The sequence below is a fragment of the Alosa alosa genome, chromosome 2 (assembly GCF_017589495.1).
Source record: "Alosa alosa isolate M-15738 ecotype Scorff River chromosome 2, AALO_Geno_1.1, whole genome shotgun sequence".
NCBI lineage: Eukaryota > Metazoa > Chordata > Actinopteri > Clupeiformes > Clupeidae > Alosa > Alosa alosa.
This window is the reverse complement of record NC_063190.1, coordinates 7,855,642-7,874,559: the sequence shown is the minus strand read 5'-3', so window position 1 is coordinate 7,874,559 and position 18,918 is coordinate 7,855,642. Positions and strand designations below refer to the sequence as shown.

At 43.3% G+C, this 18,918-nt stretch overlaps 1 protein-coding gene and 1 long non-coding RNA gene across 4 annotated transcripts; one reads left to right on the top strand and one right to left on the bottom strand.

Annotated features, from left to right (window-relative positions):
* The first annotated feature begins 1,817 nt into the window (after window positions 1–1,817).
* LOC125286776 (scavenger receptor cysteine-rich domain-containing group B protein) lies at window positions 1,818–17,945 on the top strand. Of its 3 annotated transcripts, none has more exons than XM_048232065.1 (12): window positions 1,818–1,878; window positions 5,492–5,641; window positions 6,653–6,685; window positions 8,189–8,224; window positions 10,533–10,835; window positions 11,183–11,254; window positions 12,165–12,479; window positions 12,721–12,801; window positions 13,015–13,104; window positions 14,096–14,410; window positions 15,495–15,596; window positions 16,039–17,945. In XM_048232065.1, the coding sequence occupies exons 2-12, from the start codon at window positions 5,524–5,526 to the stop codon at window positions 16,353–16,355; spliced, it is 1,782 nt and encodes a 593-aa protein (XP_048088022.1). In that variant the 5' UTR covers window positions 1,818–1,878; window positions 5,492–5,523; the 3' UTR covers window positions 16,356–17,945. The 3 variants fall into 3 exon arrangements, with proteins under 3 accessions (XP_048088022.1, XP_048088014.1, XP_048088007.1); XM_048232057.1 differs by lacking the exon at window positions 1,818–1,878 and adding an exon at window positions 4,911–5,372; XM_048232050.1 differs by lacking the exon at window positions 1,818–1,878 and having other exon boundaries at window positions 4,911–5,641.
* LOC125286800 lies at window positions 12,436–18,855 on the bottom strand. The gene is made up of 3 exons (XR_007192246.1): window positions 18,767–18,855; window positions 16,767–16,903; window positions 12,436–12,516 (listed from the first exon to the last, which is right to left on the bottom strand). It is a non-coding gene; the product is annotated as an uncharacterized LOC125286800 (long non-coding RNA).
* Between the last annotated feature and the right edge of the window lie 63 nt (window positions 18,856–18,918).

The window sequence follows — 18,918 nt, the reverse complement described above, 5'->3', positions numbered from 1 at the left end:
GATAGAGCGGGAGGGAGATTGAGGGGGAAGGGCATGGACAGTCTCAGGGCACAGTCATGGAGGAAGATATATGTATATATGTAACAGAAGCGTATTAGGCCGTAAAAGCTGGTTTATGTATTGCGGCGTTGGCTTAAATAGATAGATAGATAGATAGATAGATAGATAGATACTTTATTGATCCCCAGGGGAAATTCAGTTTTAAATAAACAGTCTGAAGGGAAAACTTATCACGCGGTCAACTAATTATTAACACTTTTTAAACATAAATATCTGTTTATTAATGTGGATGTAAACCATTCATTAAACATTTAAGCACAACCAGACTGTATTATCCGAAGGTGAAATGTTCAGTTTTCCGAGTCAACGATTGTTGTGGCTTCCTGCCGGGGATTATCCATTTGAAACAGAATCACCGTATTTTGACGTGCTCCCTGACTTGGCTGACACCATAGGAGGAGGCCCTGAATTGGCCCTTGAAAACCCTAACAATGGGAGTGGCGCTGCCTGCACGTTTCTCAGTGGCTCAGGGAGGATTAGCCATTTTGGAGGCGATCACTGTTAACCCTGCAGCCTGATTCAGAGGGGGGCCACAGGCCTTCCTCTGTTCGTTCAAAGGAACGCTGTAATGCCACCCAATCGCCTCCATTTTGTTTCTTGTTGAGTTAATATTGACTCTTCATTTCAGAACATCAATCCTAAGAGTGACAGAATATGTTTGTGTCTGAGATTGAATACGATATGAGTCTATTTAGACCATCACCAACACACTGGTAGTTTTAGCATGCCTAGATTTAGACTATCCTAGTATAAAGCTTGTGTGTTGAGAAAGATGGTGAGAGAATCAAGTCTGATAGGCATTTCAGAGGACATGTGTCCACAAGATTTTTCTCATAATATGTGATTGTTAAATGGATATCTGAACTATACCAAAATCCTATAGTGATGAAGAAAATAAAATTTCTCCAGCTTGTATATGTGTATTTCTTTCCTTTTTGGTTTGTACTGTCCATGCTAATTAAATGACATGCATCATTCTGATTTGATGAAGCGCCACCTTACATTTTCTAGCCAGGTGTGCCATTGTGACCAGGATGAAATAGAAGAACAAGTCCTGAGTTGTCCAGTTGAGTCTTTTTTATACCCAGGTGTGGCAGTGATCTCATGCAAAAACAATCAAACAGGGAAGATATAACACCTATTTTCACTCACATATGGTACTGGTATGCACACATTGACTGTCAGAAAGACTCTCTCTTTCTCTCTCTCTCTCTCTCTCTCTCTCTGTGCATTTGTCTCCCACACACAGCAGAATCTGCATGAGAGACAGAGAGAGAGAGAGAGGCAGAAAGAGAATGACATACCTCACACCCCTCCAGACTCACACACAACCCAATCCCTCCTCCATGCCCCCCCGCCTCATGTCCCTGTGACTGTACACTCCTTTAGATGAGCAAGGCGGCACCTTTCGTGCGCGCTACCTGAAACTGGAGATGCCAGGCTACCTGTGAAGGGTTGGCTTTCACCTCTTCTCCCCCCCTATTCGTATTCTTTTAAACGCACACCAGGAAGATACAAGGCAACAGGACATTACCATACAATGCTGTTGTCTTTTTGTTTTGCGTAATACTTTAGCGTGAAGCCAGGTATTTATAGTCACAGACAGGTGAAGGAGATGAAAGACTTGCTAACTGTGCAGCTGGATCACTGTTTTTTTTAACTCACTATTTGTCCTCACAAACTTCCAAGGCTTTACTGTGAGAGTTGGAAAACTGTCCTGTGAAATTCCAGATTCCAGACTCCAATAGATTCTGCCATACGGGTTACGGAAATTATCTAATTTCTGTGGTGAGAGGAAGCAGCCGAGCTGTTGATCAGGTATGCTGCTCATGTTTTTCTACATCTGCTCTTTGGAGCTTGTGATTTTTCCAAACTCAGAGATTACTCTGAATTTCCCTGATAAAGGATTTATATGTGTGTATGATTAAAATAGTCTTGTTGTTGTTGTTTTGACAAAAAAAATGTAAAATGTGTATATATATATATATATATATATATATATATATATATATATATATATATATATATATATATATATATATATATATATATATATTCAAATTTGAAAGGTAAAGTTGATGGTAATGAGAGGTGTTGATGTGTTTGATACATAGTGCCAATGGCAAATAATAAAAAAAAACAATCGCATTCATGAAACAATTTTACTGTTATAACTTTGAAAATATGTGTTTAAATTTGACATATGCTTCATGGTGGCAATTTCTGAAAGTTTCCTTGGTCTATTTTGTATTTTTGTTGATTGCTTAGATATAAAAAAAAATGTAATAAGCTGGTAGATTGACAAGGGCCTATTGGAAACACTGACAGAAATAATAAATAAAGATTTCAAATTAAAAAAGAGATTCACCTTTGCCTAGAATGTGTGAGAGAGTGTTCTGCCTGGAGTTATCTCCCACTTTTTCCGGGGGTATTTTTGTGGGGCCGAGATCTTTCAGCCATTTCTCTGAGCAGGGAGGAGAGAAGAGGGAGGGGAAGCAGGGCTGACACAAAAGGCGACATTATTCCCCAGCGGATCCACGCTACATCCAGCCATGAATGGAGTATTGAAAAACACAACATTGGGGACCAGATTATTTTTTATGCCTCATAACTGAGCCATTTGTCCACCGAGCTCGGAGCGGTTTGTTAGGGTGGCACGCAAATGGACGGCCGCTGCGGTGAGTGTGCTGCTCGGCCCCGTGTTAAAAATTCCCCAGCAGCACCTAATTGGACTGACAATGACTCCAATAGGCCCTTCTCCTGTGCCTTGCTCTCAGAGTCCCACGCCAGGGGCCTGCAGTGTCCATGCTAAGCCACCTCATACCACATGGTAATGCAGGGGAAAGAAGATTTATGAGAGAGTTATGAAAGCAATTCATGCTTTTTTGTAGTGGCTGCTGTATGTTTCCAGACTGTGTTAGCTCTGCCCAATATTCTAAAATCATGTATGATAAAGCATGATTGTCTTATCCCTTGGCATATTCCAGAACATCAAAATGCTAATGATGTTTGTTTATTACCATAAATAGTTTATATAATAGATGTAATAACAGTTTTTGAATCATTCCATGGTGGGAAGTGTGGTGAATATCTTTGATGGGAATGCTGTCATAGGCCACAGTAGGCACGGCAGGCGCAGGATGGGTTTTTTAGCAGAACTCCCTCCATGGTCCACGTTCCTTCAGCCTTTCCCACCCCTCTGCGGGCGCTCCCCTCCCCACCCTGTGCAGCAGAGACGTGAGGCGCCCCTCAGGTGTCATCAGGTGCCTAAGCGTTTCGGAGGATGCCAGTGACAGATTCGCAGGAAGCAGCGTTTAGCCCCCGACGATAGGGGACCACAGACAGCAGAAATGTCTTTTTGTGTGCCCCGGGCTTCGGAATGTCCACTATCTCCGCCCGGCGAATATCAAATTCTCTCCCCACTCTGGGATCCTGAGCATCGTCTCCACCCTGGTGCACATTCCAGGGTAAGGTCAGAGGGGATTTTAAGAAAACAGAAAAAGCGACATACCTCAAGCCTCTCTCGGCCCTCACAATCTCCCCGTAGAATTATAACATCTAAGTAACGTTTCCACAATTCCTCTCCGGGCAATGGTCCGTTGTGTGAGTGACCTTGACATTTTTATAACAAATTTGGTGACACGAATCATACTCTGTTGATGCCTCCTAGAAACAGAATGAGATTGGTCAGGAGACCCAATGGACCAATCGTGTCCGTGCCAACAGTAATTCCCAGGAATTAAAATTCTTAAGCAGATGTACTTGGAAGCTGCATGGCCTAGCCTTGCACCTGTGCAACAGTGTGTGGGCAATGTAATGCCCTCTGATATGCGCCCCTACAATTTCATTACTTTCACAGTCAAAGCATTCTCACAGGCAAATGGATGCCATAAGAGTTTCAAAGATCAATACTTGTTGTGAGGCGAGGGTTTATTTTGCATGTGAGAGTTCTTTCTCTGTGGGGATGGCTGAGAGACTGCAGAATTGGACAGAATGTTCTTTGTCTTTGAAACAAGGACATAAGAATATGGCCTGATGTAAACAGCTTATTTTTATATGAGTTTAATGCAAACGCATTGGTAATGAACTAAAATAACCCTTTTTCTAGAGGAAAGATAGGTCATTGTTTGATTTGTTTTATCGTTGTTGAATCTTACACTCCAAAAGTGGAAAAGGTTTATCAGGAAATCTCAAGTTTAACAAAAACTTTCAAACCTAACCTGGTGTGGTGTTTAAATGTCATGGTTTGCAATGTCATCTGTTTTCTATCCTTATGGTAACATTATTCATAAAGTGTGTTTTGGATTTATTTTCCAATCATGTTCAATTACTACTCATGAAACATTTGTAGTAAAAAAGAAATGAAATACATTTTTAATAGTAAGGTTTTGGTCTGCCTTTTGGTGTATGGGTACCACATGTATGGGTACCAGTATCACATACCAAATACCAAGTACCACTCCATAATTCCCGTATGTCAATGGATTAATATTGCACTCAGCGTGGCAGAGTTAGTACATAAAACAATTCTGTGTGTGCTTGAATTGGAGTTTGAAAGTAAGTTCCCCTAACTGTTTTGCCATCATGGTGTAGTGTGTGTGTGTGTGTGTGTGTGTGTGAGTGTGTGTGTGTGTGAGAGTCTGTGTGTGTGAGTGTGTGTGTGTGTTTGTGTGTACAGGGTGAGTAAGGGGAGTGGGCAGTCAGGCCTGGGGAAATGGAGCACCATAGTGAAGCTGGTGTCAATCGTCAATCAATCACTATGTTTGATACAAACTTATGAGCACGAGGACACACACACATACGCACACATACACACACACACACACACACACACACACACACACAATCATGCCCATGTGCGTACACACACACACATACATACACAAAGAGAGAAAGAGAGAGCTCTCAGAACCATCAAAACCCTTTCTGCTGCCACTGGTGCCAATCACATGATCGTTCAAAAACATTTTGTTCCCTTGTTCCCACGTTACTCTCCCCTGCCACCACTCCACTATCAATACTGAGGACGGCCGCTGCCAACCTGCTGCAGGGCTCAGACTGGTCCTCGTTGCTGCTGTTGTTGTTGTTGTGGTGGTGGTAGTGGTGGTGGTGGTGGTGGTAGTGGTGGTGGTTTTCAGAAGTACTCTGTCCTCGTGAAAAAAAAATCCAATGAGTACACTGACAGCAGCGCTACAATGATAGTAAGTGTCAGACTCTGGAGTTGACCGCCACTGGACTGTTAAAGGGTGCTCTGAGGCAGCTCCTGGGACTGATGGGCAGAAAGAAACAGCAACGAAACATGCACAAAACAGGTGCAGAAGAACAACAAATTAGGAGTAGAGGATGGAGGTGCTGCTGGGCGATGTGAGTATGATACTAACTCATTATCTTTGTGTGTGTGTGTGTGTGTGTGTGTGTGTGTGTGTTTCAGGTGTCTGGGCAGATTCCTCCTCACTGGGTGCTATGCGAGGCCAGCGTGTCCAGGAGTGCGAGCGCAGGCGTTGGAGGTTGGGCGCCTGGGTGCTGCTCTCGCTGCTCAGCTGCTTGCTCCTACTGTCCATCACCATCCTGCTGCAGTTCGGTGAGTCTATCGAGAGAGAGAGAGAGTGAGAGTGAGTGTATGAAGGTTGGGTTTGTGATTCATGTTGGATCCGCTCATTGTGGTTCTTTTATTAGATCTGTGTTTATGCATGTACTGTATTTGACACAATGAATGTGTGATATTTGTAAGCATATGTGTGTGTGAGAAGGACAGAGAGAGAGATAGAGAGAGAGAGAATGTGTGTGTGTGTGTGTGTGTGTGTGTGTGTGTGAGAGAGAGAGAGAGAGAGAGAGAGTAAGCAGGGACCTACCTGTTCAAGTTAGTAGTTGAGTTAGTAGTTGAGTTTGATCATGAAATATCTCTCTGATTGCTTATATACAGACTGAGTCTTTGGCTTCAGTTCTACACAGTGATATACATTTTTTGATTGTTTTTAAGAAGCTGATGAAAAATCTGTTTCTGCAATTTGTCCCATTACAGTTACTAATATGATATCACAGCTCTGTATGCAGATGACAGGACTGATAATCTATGACCAGTGATAAGATAAGAGTGAAAAATGTTTTCCAGTGGTCTGGTTCAGCTATAGGAAGATGTTTACCTCAAATAAGTTCTCATGGGAACGGGTGGTTGCCTTGTTTCTCTGGGGTAAAATCAAAATGCGTCAAAGGCCGGCATTTTAGTCGGTGGAATTTAGTTTTTCTCAGCCGCTTCTATCCTCTGTCTATTGTGGCCCACTTTGTGGATGCGGTTAACTGATGGGGACGTGACATGTGAGAGGCATTCTGAGGCATCTTAGTAAGATTTCACGTGTACAAGAGGACCTCATTTTAGAACACAACCACCAGCTGTACCTGGGAACTGAGAGAGAGACAAGGAAAAACTCAGTCAATGTCCCTCTCTTCAGCTGAATGGGATCTTGCAGCAGCATCCAGACAATTTATTGTAGCTAAATGTGTGTCCCTTTTGAGAAAACATGTATGCTAATTTGAGTGTCAAATACTTTTACTGTTTAATGACTAATAATGTTTTTTTTCCCTTTTGTTGCAGAGGATGTCAAAGTGACAAGAAGATCGACATCTAGTAGGTTCATATTTTCATTACATATCTCAGGCTGTGATATCTAATTCACTTAGAAAACCAGTGAACACGTGTCACAATGCCCGGTGGTATAGGAGTAGAATATATATATGAGTAAAAGCGTGTGAATTGACCTATATGTTCATGGGGGTGTTGATGAAAACACCTTTGCTGTCTTTGTGAGATGGTGAAAGCTGACACCAGTGCTTCAGAGCTATATAGGACAAGGTCTATAGAAGTATGTGAGCGTCTTCACCTCAATTAACTTCGCAGAAGTCATCAGGCCCTCTAATGGTCATGCTGACGCACAAGACAATACTAGCAATACCATTAGACAAAGTTTACTCACCATGTGGTTAACAGATGAAGAGTTTGGTTCCAAAATGCTATATCTCTGTTTTTTAAAAACATTAAAAAGTCAGGCTATTTAATTGTGTATTTCAGGTAATATCAATCAAATTGCAGTTGTTGTTTTGATTGAGTAAAGATATATCAAATAGCAATACCCAATTACAGTTCTACTGAAATTACTTGGAAAACAAAATAAAAAAAAAAAGATTTATGAAAATTCATTAAAATGGTGGATATAGCGTTTTGGAACCAAATTATTCAGATGTTTGCCTATCTAAGGTGAGAGAGAAGAATCAAAAGTGTTCATATCAGGGTTCCCACGGGTCATGGAATTTCTGGAATATCATGGAATTTCGGAAAAGTCTATTCCAGACATAGAAAGTCAGGGAATTTTATCATTTTTGTGGCAAAGTCAGAATATCAGGGAATTTAGTTGTAGCCGTTTAAAATTTACTTGCCAAAATACATGAATACAAATATATTTCCATGCTGAATTGATGTACGTCTGGTTATTCGCTTTACTGCTTGGTTGAGTAGCCCAACTTTGTTTATACAATGCCCATTTATTCATCTTCCGCTATTAAAAATGTAAAGATTCTTGAAAGCTACGCGGCTGCTCTGATGTTGGCCCAGCCGGTACTAGTCATTGTATCAGGTAATGGAAATTAAGGTTTTTCAGGGAAAAGTCATGGAATTTTACATTTGATTTAGAGTAGGAACCCTGTCATACAGTATATTAACTGTCCTTTCCTGATGTTCAACCTTTCCACTTGTCACCCTCAGTTACTTACACTAGTATATCTGTCTAAAATGATTCTTTTTTGTTTCTTCACACATACAGTAAAAGTGATATTGATCCATTGGTACTGTAGTGTTTCAATCTTTCCCATAGATGGTTAGTGTACAGTTAACGGAATGCATGTTGACTACAGCCAGAACTGAACTGGTTTCCTCTTGTGTGTCAAGCCAGGTCTAAAATTACAGGAAAATAGAGCTAGTAGATATAGAGTGCAGTAACGGCCAAGAACCTCCTGTCAACAAATCATTTTGACCAAAGTCTCTCTCTCTCTCTCTCTCTCTCTCTCTCTCTCTCTCTCTCTCTCTCTTTGCTCTGTTTCTCTCCCTCCCTCCTTCTCTCTCATTTCGTTTGTCTAGCCAACAGCACCGCAACAATGCCCATGCAATCTCAAGGTAAGAATGAGCTGGGTAGCCCACTAATAAATGTGTAAATGGATTTTTAACTTCCTGACTGGTAGACCCCAGGCCGTGCGGGTGGGTAGTCACATCTCTTCATCCCTTACTCTCAATACAGGAGCGCCACAGGGATGTGTTCTAAGTCCATTGTTGTATTCCCTCTACACATACGATTGTGCAGCAGTACATGATTCCAACATCATTGTCAAGTTTGCTGATGACACAGCAGTAGTTGGCCTCATTTCAAAGAACAATGAGCAGGCTTACTTGAGTGAAGTAGACAGGTTATCCAACTGGTGCCAGGAAAACAACCTCCTCCTGAATGTTACAAAGACCAAGGAGATGTTTATAGATTTCAGGCGTGATCGGCATGTATCAACCACTTATGATCAATGACTCTCAAGTGGAAAGGGTAGAGAGGTTTAAATATGTTGGAGTCCATATTACTGAAGACCTGACTTGGACTAAGCATATTAATTCACTGGTGAAAAAGGGTCATCAGTGTCTTTTTCACCTCATACGCCTCAAGTACTTCAAGCTACCTCAACAACTACTGAAGAACTTTTACAGAACCACCATTGAAAGTGTTATCACTGGCAGTATAACAGCTTGGTATGGAAATAGCACTGAGCTAGACCGTAAAGCTCTGAAGAGAGTACTTTTTCAGATTATTCTACATCTGCTGCTATTGGAGGGCGCAGCCAGCCAGAAGCAGATGGGCTCCCCCTATTAAGTCAGGTTCTGCTCAAGGTTTCTTCCTGGAATATGGGAGTTTTTCCTTGCCACAGTTGCCATATGGCGTGCTTGTGGGGGGTAAGAGGGTTAAGGCTGCCAGTCTTATGACATGTCATTTTCTATATTTTTGATATGTTGCTGAGTGGATCATAAACAGCCCCTAGCAATGAAGAAAAGTGATTGATAATGACTGACTGACTATTATTGTGTTACATGCTTCAAATGTAAAGCACTTTGAGCTGCATTCTGTGTATGAAAGGTGCTATACAAATAAAGCTTATTATTATTATAGTAGTAAGATCAGCTGAACGTACCACCAGAAGTGCCCTACCCAACCTACAGGAAATTTACATAAGGAGATGTCAGTCGAGAACAAGAAAAATTATCAGGGATCCGAGTCACCCAAACAACTGCCTCTTCTCTATCCTACGGTCTGGGAAACGTTACCGCTGCCTGAAGTCCAAAACGGAGAGAATGCGGAAAAGTTTTTACCCCCAGGCTATCAGGATTCTAAATGAGGATTGTATAGCAGGAGCACCAGCATACAGTACAGCAGCCTAAACACTTTGCACTTTGGACTTTCTCTCTTTGTTCTTCTTCCTTGTCTATACATATATCCTTTGCACAGTCTTGGAGTCAGTGGAACAAGCATTTCACTGCATTTATAGGCTACCTGTATAATGTATGTGACAAATAAACATTTGATTTGATTTGATTTGATTTGATTTGATTTTAATGCCAAACTCTGATCTCACTCCTACCATTACATTTCATGAAATCTCTCAAGGAGGGAAGAGAAGGAGAGGAAGAGAAGGTGGGAGGGAGGGAAACACAGATAAAGAGAGAGAGAGAGAGAGAGGGAGGGAGAGAGAGAGAGAGAGATCACTCTGGCCCACAAGGCACAAAAAACAAGGTCGCTTCCCCTTGCTCTCAATTTCCCTAATCCCCTCAATTACTTATTTTGCCGTGCTTGGCCCCCTCCACGTTACACAAGCCTTCGGAGTCATGTGTCTTATTTAGTATTATTTTGTGCCTTAAGTTGGAGGGATTAGACCTATTCTTTCAGGATTCTTGTGGCTATTACCTATCATTATATCAGAGCTACGCTAATCTATTTCCTCCTCTTTTTTTATCATTTTTCCAGACAGTAACACAGTAACACGCTCTTTGAGGTTAGACAGCGAGAGACGGTAACATTCAGTGTGCCTCTGGGTTGTAACTATATTGTTGCTCATTCGGAAGAGTCAAGGACAGACAATAGCTAAACGTTATTATCCTCTCAGATGCACACACACACACTCAGACAGACACAAAGACACAGAGAGAGGGAGAGAGAGGAGGGAGAGGGGAGAGACAGTATGAAGATATAAATAGAACAGGCCAAATGAATGTCCTTTTAGGGATTATGTTTACTCTTTTTGCCAATAACATAGAGTTAGACAGTTGGCTCTCCATATAAAAGGATTACCCAGATGACTATAATATAAGATTATATAAGTATATATATATACTATAATATATATTTTCCTCTCGTTTAAGCCTTACTTGTTTGATGAACCCTTGTCTCCAGTGCGCCTAATGAACGGGCGGAACCGCTGTGAGGGCCGTGTGGAGGTCGAGTACAACGATACGTGGGGCACGGTGTGCGACGATGACTGGGACATGGTGGACGCCAACGTGGTGTGTCGGCAGCTGGAGTGCGGGCTGGCAGTGGCCGTGGGCAGCAGCTCGCGCTTCGGCCAGGGCGCTGGGCCCATCCTGCTGGACAACGTGGACTGCAAGGGCGGCGAGACCGACCTGGCGCAGTGCGGCAGCCTGGGATGGGGGATCCACAACTGCTACCACTACGAGGATGTGGCCGTCACCTGCAAAGGTACAGTACATAACAACACACACAAAGCACATCAAACTATTAGGTGACAAATGAGAGTTTCAAATGAGTGTTTCGAATTAAGCTGGAGTTGATAAGGGGGGAAAGTAGCTTGACATGCCATAGTCATAACATAGTCAGAACTTGGTTACTTTGTATGAATGACAGGCTAGTGCCCCCCCCATGTTATCCTGAATGCTGTAACATACTGTAGTTCCTAATTTGGACTTGTATATAGAATCCTGTCAAGCATGCTGCCCTGACATTGCACTGTGCAGCTGGCACATGAAATGACTGACTGATGGTGGAAAAGCTGTGTTGGCACTGACTTGCCCCCTCTCTGTGGACAGGCACGGCCATGCAGGAGTCTCGCGGAGCACTCTTGGAGGCGACCACCCCGTCACGCCGCAACGTTGGCTTACGTGAGTCACAACTTCCCAAGTGTCTGTGCGGTCCTTCCCATCATAGGTGCAGTACAGTACTGAAGTGGCTGACCTCATTTCTAATGGGGTCATTCCATTCTGTTATGGGGAAATCAAAGATATTTTTCTGTTTTTCATCCATGGAAATGATAGCTGTTGATTAGACATGCATTGAAATTAAATGAAATGAAATGAAAGACATTTCAAAGAGACTTCAGAGAATGACGAGCACTTAAATAGCAGTTATTTATTTAGTAGTAGCTCTATCTGGGGTACCTAGAGTTTCTCAGGCCAAGAGTGACCTCAGAGTGTAAGTGGAACACATCTGTTCTTTAACACTAAACAAAACCCTGTACGTGCTTGATGTCATTGATGACTGGTGTATTGTTACTGAAACAAAAGTTCAAAGGGTTGTCTGGTAGGATACATCATGCAGACCACACCATGTGAGGTAAGGTCATCCTTTTGTTGCCCGCCCCAGTCCTTCCTACGCCTCAGGGACAGCTGAATTGTATGGTTAAGGGCTTTAAAGAAAGTAACATATACCCCATGGGAACTGTCCAGCCTAGTCACTGAATCTTTATATTGCGGAATCATTGGGTGAAGTCGTGTTCCCGAGGGAAAGGACAGCAGGCAACGTGAGAATGGCTTTTGTTTCTTCCTGTGTTGACTCCAATGGGGGAAAAAGAGCATTCAAAATGCACAAGGAAGTAAAATGATTGAAATTTGGCAACTTCCCATCACAAATGCATAAACAACTGGAATGGCCCCAATGAGACATAAAAGATGACACACAATGGCACTCAAGCTCAGAGAAGCTGACTTGTACATTCAAAAGCAGAAGTTCATTTGGGTACAGTGTGCGACACCATAGAGAAGTGGAATGACGTCACTCCCCTTTCTGTTGCAGGAGATGGTACCATCCGTCTGGTCGGAGGAGCGAACCACTGCCAGGGAAGGGTGGAGATCTATTACCAAGGCAACTGGGGGACGGTCTGTGATGATGACTGGAGCTTGAAAGACTCCAGCGTGGTGTGTCAGCAGATTGGATGTGGCCAGGCAATCGCAGCTCAGACCAATGCCTACTTTGGATACGGCACCGGCCTCATTCTGCTGGACAATGTCAACTGCAATGGCTACGAGAGCCACCTGGCTACTTGCTACAGCCTGGGCTGGGGGATCCATAACTGTGGCCATCATGAGGATGCGGGAGTCGTATGCGAAGGTTAGGGGATGCTGCAGACTCCTATTTTGGCACCAACCTAACACATGTGAAAAACATAATATTGATATTAAAGTTCGTTGAATTTCATCCAAAGATTAAATGATTCAGTACTTGCATGCGTGCTTTGTTCACATCCCACATAATGCTTAGAATGACTGATACATTTTAATAATAAGCATTATCAAGAGAAAGAGGAATAAATTAATTATTTTATGGTATTTATTTTGTCTTTACTCTAAAGGATCGGGGTCCACTACCACTGTGCCAACTGTGAACACAGACACAATGCTCAGAATATTACTTCCTAACGGGACAACTCCAGGTAACGCTCACAGTTGGCGTACACACTTAATACACAAACTGAGTTTCTCCATCAACTTTACTGATGCACTACATCTGGTTCACCAGCAGAGGGAGCCACTTGAGCCACTGTCCCCTCCAGATCCCTTATCTTTTCAGTGTGTCTTCCATGTTGTATTAATTTGGGTTGTGGTAAAATTTGGTAGGCTGTGAACACCATCTGTCTTTCTCTCAGTCATAGATACAGATACAGAATCAACATCAACAACAACAACATCGCCCACTACAACTACTACGACAACAACCGTAAGCACAACAGCTAAACGTAAGTGAATCACTGCAGACAGCCATTGTAGTTGGGCCCCTGTAGCAGAAAACAAGCATAGAAATATATATAGAAATCATAGAAATTGTATTACAGTGAATTAGTGTTAATGAACTGATCACAGTGAATTAGTTTTAATGAACTGATCACACAACGCTTAGGCAAAGCATAGAGACAGTGAATTCGTTTGAATGACCTGACCATACTGCACTCTGGACTTGTAACCGGAGGGTTGCTGGTTCGAGCCCCGACCAGTGGGCCGCGGCTGAAGTGCCCTTGAGCAAGGCACCTAACCCCTCACTGCTCCCCGAGCGCCGCCGTTGTAGCAGGCAGCTCACTGCGCCAGGATTAGTGTGTGCTTCACCTCACTGTGTGTTCACTGTGTGCTTGTTTGTGTTTCACTAATTCACCGATTGGGTTAAATGCAGAGACCAAATTTCCCTCACGGGATCAAAAAACTATATATACTATACTATATACTGTATACCATGACGTCTGGTGTGTTAATCTTGAACAGTAATTCCTAAATGAAAGGGCACCAGTAGACCCAAGTGTAATATCACCTGTACAGCTCTGCCACCCTCCAGATGTCTGATTGGTCTGAAACGTGGCCTATATGAACAAGCTTGAGTAGAACGTGGCCTATATAAACAGGCTTGAGTGGAACGTGGCCTACTGTATATGAACAGGCTTGAGTGGAACGTGGCCTACTGTATATGAACAGGCTTGAGTGGAACGTGGCCTATATAAACAGGCTTGAGTGAAACAGGGCCTATACTGTATATGAACAGGCTTGAGTGAAACAGGGCCTATATGAACAGGCTTGAGTGAAACAGGGCCTATACTGTATTAACAGGCTTGAGTGAAACAGGGCCTATATGAACAGGCTTGAGTGAAACAGGGCCTATACTGTATAAACAGGCTTGAGTGAAACAGGGCCTATATGAACAGGCTTGAGTGACCTTAATGTCCTGCTCGTCCTGCCCCTCAGCGATGCCCACCATCCGCGTGGTGAACGGCAACAGCAGCTGCCGGGGCCGCGTGGAAGTGTTCCACAGCAACGTGTGGGGGACAGTGTGCGACGACGACTGGGACATGGACAATGCCCAGGTGGTGTGCCGGCAGCTGGGCTGCGGCCCGGCCATCGCCGCCAAGCAGCTGGCCTACTTCGGCTACGGCTCGGGCCCCATCATGCTGGACAATGTGGACTGCCAGGGCAACGAGCGCAAACTGACCGACTGCTTCAACCTGGGCTGGTTCCAGCACAACTGTGGCCACCACGAGGACGCTGGCGTCATCTGCTCATGTAAGCTAAGATAAACGCGTCACCGGTCTGTAGACATCTTGTGATGAGGACACGAACAAAACTAATGAATATGCAGTGGTTTTTGTGCAAGCAGGCAGTCTTATTCACACATGCGGAGGCGCACACACACACTCTCTCTCTCTCTCTCTCTCTCTCTCTCTCAGACACACTCAAACACACACATACACACACACACACACATACACTCACAATGCCCTTCACACACACACTCACAATGCCACTCACACACAGACATACATACTGTACACACACACTCAGTGCCTTACTCTTTTTTCTCTCTCTCTCTCTCTCTCTCTCACACACACACACACACTCACACATGCATCCATTGGCTACCCGCCACGTTTGCCATGGTACAGTCCTCTCTTGAGTGATGACTCACTTCCCTAGTCACTCTCCCCGCTCTGTGAGTACCTCCCCCCACACACGTATCCAGTCACCCAGCACCCAACCCCCACACACACACGTATCCAGCCCCCCACACACACACACACACACCCCCACAGGCCCACTCTCATCTCCAGGCCCAGCTGAGACGTTCTCACGGCGCCCTCCTCTCTCCATTCTCCGCCCTCCGCTTGCCGCTTTCCTCCGCTGCTGTGTGTGTGTGTGTGTGTGTGTGTGTGTGTGTGTGTGTGTGTGTGGGTGTGTGTGTCTGTGTGTGTGTGTGCGTCTGTGTGAGTGTGCAGAATGCATGAATGCATAAAATATAAAGAGCCACAGTCAGGGAGGATCAGCATCAGCAGAAGCCCGCGGGGCAAAAGCTGGGCTCTGGTGGGGCATAAAGAGTGCCATGTGACAGGAACACTGGGGCATACATATATGCATGGAAGTGCTCAATGTATACGATTCTTTAAAAAAGGTGGAATGTAGTTCAGCTGACAAAGTTGGTATAGACTGCATCAAAGCAAACTTGTAAATGAGGTCTTTCAGAGGTTCCTATCTTTTATTAAAAAAATGATCTAGCTTTTAGTTATCAGTCAGAGGTGACTGGGTGAATAGATTTCTGGATTACCTATTCAGCACGAGGTGACAGCGATCTTTTTTTATCTCCTGTTTTCAGCATTCACTGAGTTCTTTGGGAATGCGAGAGACTTTGGCATGACCCTCAAAATGCCCACAGCCTCTGCTCCGGCTCCGATGCCCACCACCACCCCTCCACAGGGTAAAACCTCCATCTGTTCCTTGATCAAACACACAGGCTTTACTGTCATAGATTAGCATTAGGCTTCAGGATATGGGTGTAAATGGGAGTGTCCGTTTGCTTTTCATCTGATAGCATGTAATGCAGACAGTGCCAGTAAGTAGCTGCACTAGCTGCTGTAATCGTTTGAGTTCACAATTGTTCAATTAAGAGTCTCAATTTGCATCCTGGCTTTCCCTAATGCTTCTTTGCTTTAGATGTTGTTTCAGTCTACTGAAGTCTGTCCAACTTCCATTCACTCTTTTCTGCGATGTGGGGCACAAGGTTCACCTCTAGCTGAGGAAATAGGATTCCATACAGTTTCTGCCATTTATATATTACTTTACACACATACTGTATGAGTTCATACAGTCCTCCTGTTTGATGCCCCCCTCTCTTTCTCTCTCCCCCCCCCTCTCTTTAGGTACGATACGGCTTGTCCAAGGCCAGCACCAGTGTGAGGGCCGCGTAGAGCTCTTCTCACAGGGCTCATGGGGAACAGTATGTGACGACGCGTGGGACCTCCCGGACGCTCAGGTGGTATGCAGACAGGTGGGCTGTGGCCAGGCAACAGCGGCCAGGGGCCAGGCCTTCTTCGGCCCGGGCACCGGCATCATCGTCATGGACAATCTCAAGTGCACGGGCGCGGAGGCCACCCTCAACGACTGCTCCCATATAGCGTGGAACGTCCACAACTGCGACCACTCGGAGGACGCAGGCGTCACTTGCTCACTGTCGTGATCGCGCCCCTGGCAAAGCGCAGCGGGCAATGGTCACTATGTCACTATTGCCATAGCAGTGAGTGGGTAGTGGGGGGAGAGATTCTGACACCTGGACTTGTATACAATTTGTAAATAATAAGCTCACCCTGATCCTCAAGGAGAAAGAAATGACCAAACAATTCAACAACAAAAACCAACCAAGCAAAAACAACTTATATGACTAAATATGATGAATATATATTCCTATTATGCACTTTATAAATACATGAATAAATAAATATAATTATATATATATATATATATATAATAAAAACAACACTGTACACATTTTTTTGATATACGAAAGAAACCAAAGCTTTAGACTGCCTCTATCTTTGTCTCTGTTTTCCTGTCGAGATGCTGAAATATTTAGCATACATGCCAGCCGTACCATCCCACATTCTTTGATGGTTGAGGAAGGTACGCTGGAGCAAGGCATTCATTATTCAGATCATAGATGAAAGGGCTCCTCCCACCTCTCCCCAACTTGCTGACACACCATCATCACACAGGGCTCAATACCAGCCTCTATAGGAAAGAGAGAAAAAAACACAGAGTCAAGGTTGATTCCATTTTTATATGTTTTCTTTTTTTCTTTTTGCTTATGCATTGGGCAGACGGACAGACAGATAGGATGATTTGCACAGTGTGCCCAAGCCTCTTCTGTAGACTCGTCTCTCTAATTTATTTCAGGCTGGAGCTGGATGGCTCCCTGATCAAAGACACTTTCATTTCCTCAGCTTTGAGTTTGTTTTGGTGCCGTGTGTGCTGTTTGAGATTCAACACCTGCTCTCTGTAAATAGTCATTTTGGTCCTTTTCCCTGCAATCCACTGTGGACTCTGATTTCTCTCTATGGTGAATGTTAGCAAGAGAAATATAGATATATACCCTGCTTAATATGAACTGTTTTCCATGGCCAGTAGGATACACTGAGTGAAGTTACCAGAGGGTTGAAGGGGCCTTATCTCAAAATGTGAGTCTGTTGAGCAATAGTCTTGTGTATTAGAGCCTGTGAGTTTTCTGTGATATTCAACCCAATGCTCTCCATGTAATTTCCAATGTTTATGTGGTAACTTAAAAATCTATGTCTAAGACTTCACCAGCATTTATTTTACATCACACAGAAACATCACTCTAGGCCTTCTGTAGGTTTATTTTTAGTCAGCCATTTGTTGATGTTTTCAGACAATATTCTTAAGACGTGTATACAGTGGTACTGGGAAAACAATTCTTTAAGGTGGCTGAGGTTTTAAACATATGCCACAATTTGCCCCTTGAAATATACTGCTGTGCCATTAAAACGACAAGTTACCACAATTCGGTGGTAAGTGGACTTGTTGGCATTTGTGTCCAAAACAACAATGGGACAGTGCAACAACTCTCAGGTTAAAAGTCGGACTCCTTCATTGTAGACGCCATAGAAATGACCTATGTCTTCTAAAGCTGATCATTTGATAGATGTTACAATGCAAAGTGGGTGTGGGACATATGCTCACATAAATACTTTTGTATTGAAAGTACTGGTGACTTCCTTGACATAATGTGTGGCATGCCTTCCGTTGGATTTAGTCTTCCTCAACATTTACTGTAGTTTTATCTTGTAAAAACAAATAAATAATTTTTTTGTGGAGGAAAACAAATGTTCCATAAGTCATTCATGATTTGAATTTAGAAATAGATTTGAAAGCTATTTTTTGTGTTTTTTTTTAGTAGAAATAGATTTGAAAGCTATTTTTTGTGTTTTTTTTTTTTATTACAATAAGTTACCGATAAAAGTAGCTGACATGGTGCTGTTTTCTCCAATATGATAGATGATTTATTTCAAATACTGTGTAGTATTAATAAAATTGCCAGCTGCACTGTAAGTATAGTAAATCCTATCTTGTGTCAGGTGGCCTGTCATATGGCATTGCGTCGGAGTTAGAAGTCTGTTGTATTTCTGGCTGAAGCATTTTTCCTTTGGGTAAGCCTCGCTTCCAGATGAGAGGTCCGGATTACTAGCAGCCCAGCAGCCATTTGGTGTCCTTCTTATGGAGCCAAATAAATATATAAATAAATAAATCACTCATCCCAAAACAGCTGCTCAGAGCCAATGTTCTGCTCGGCCAAGAGAAAGATGGTGTGTGTGTGTGTGTGTGTGTGTGTGTGTGTGTGTATGTGTATGTATATGTGTGTGTGGTGGGTTTATGCTCAGGTCTGTTGCATGTGCTGTAAATAGAGACTACTCTTTTCACAATTTAACATAGCTGCATGGGATCAGTTACAGCAAGTCATATTAACAAATAAACAGACCAGAATTAACAGTGACGATATGGAAAAAAACATTCAATTGGCAAAATACAGACTCATTTGTAGGCTACAGTAAGTTTCTTTGGCTCTTAAAGTCCTACCTCAAAATAATTTGAGAATGGTATGACAGCAAAGGTGGATAGCACAAACTCCAAAACACTTCTACGAAAAGTACAAGGGCCCAACGAAATTACTTTAATTATTGACACCCGCATCCCATACAAGGGACGCTGCATTGTTACATCATTACGCA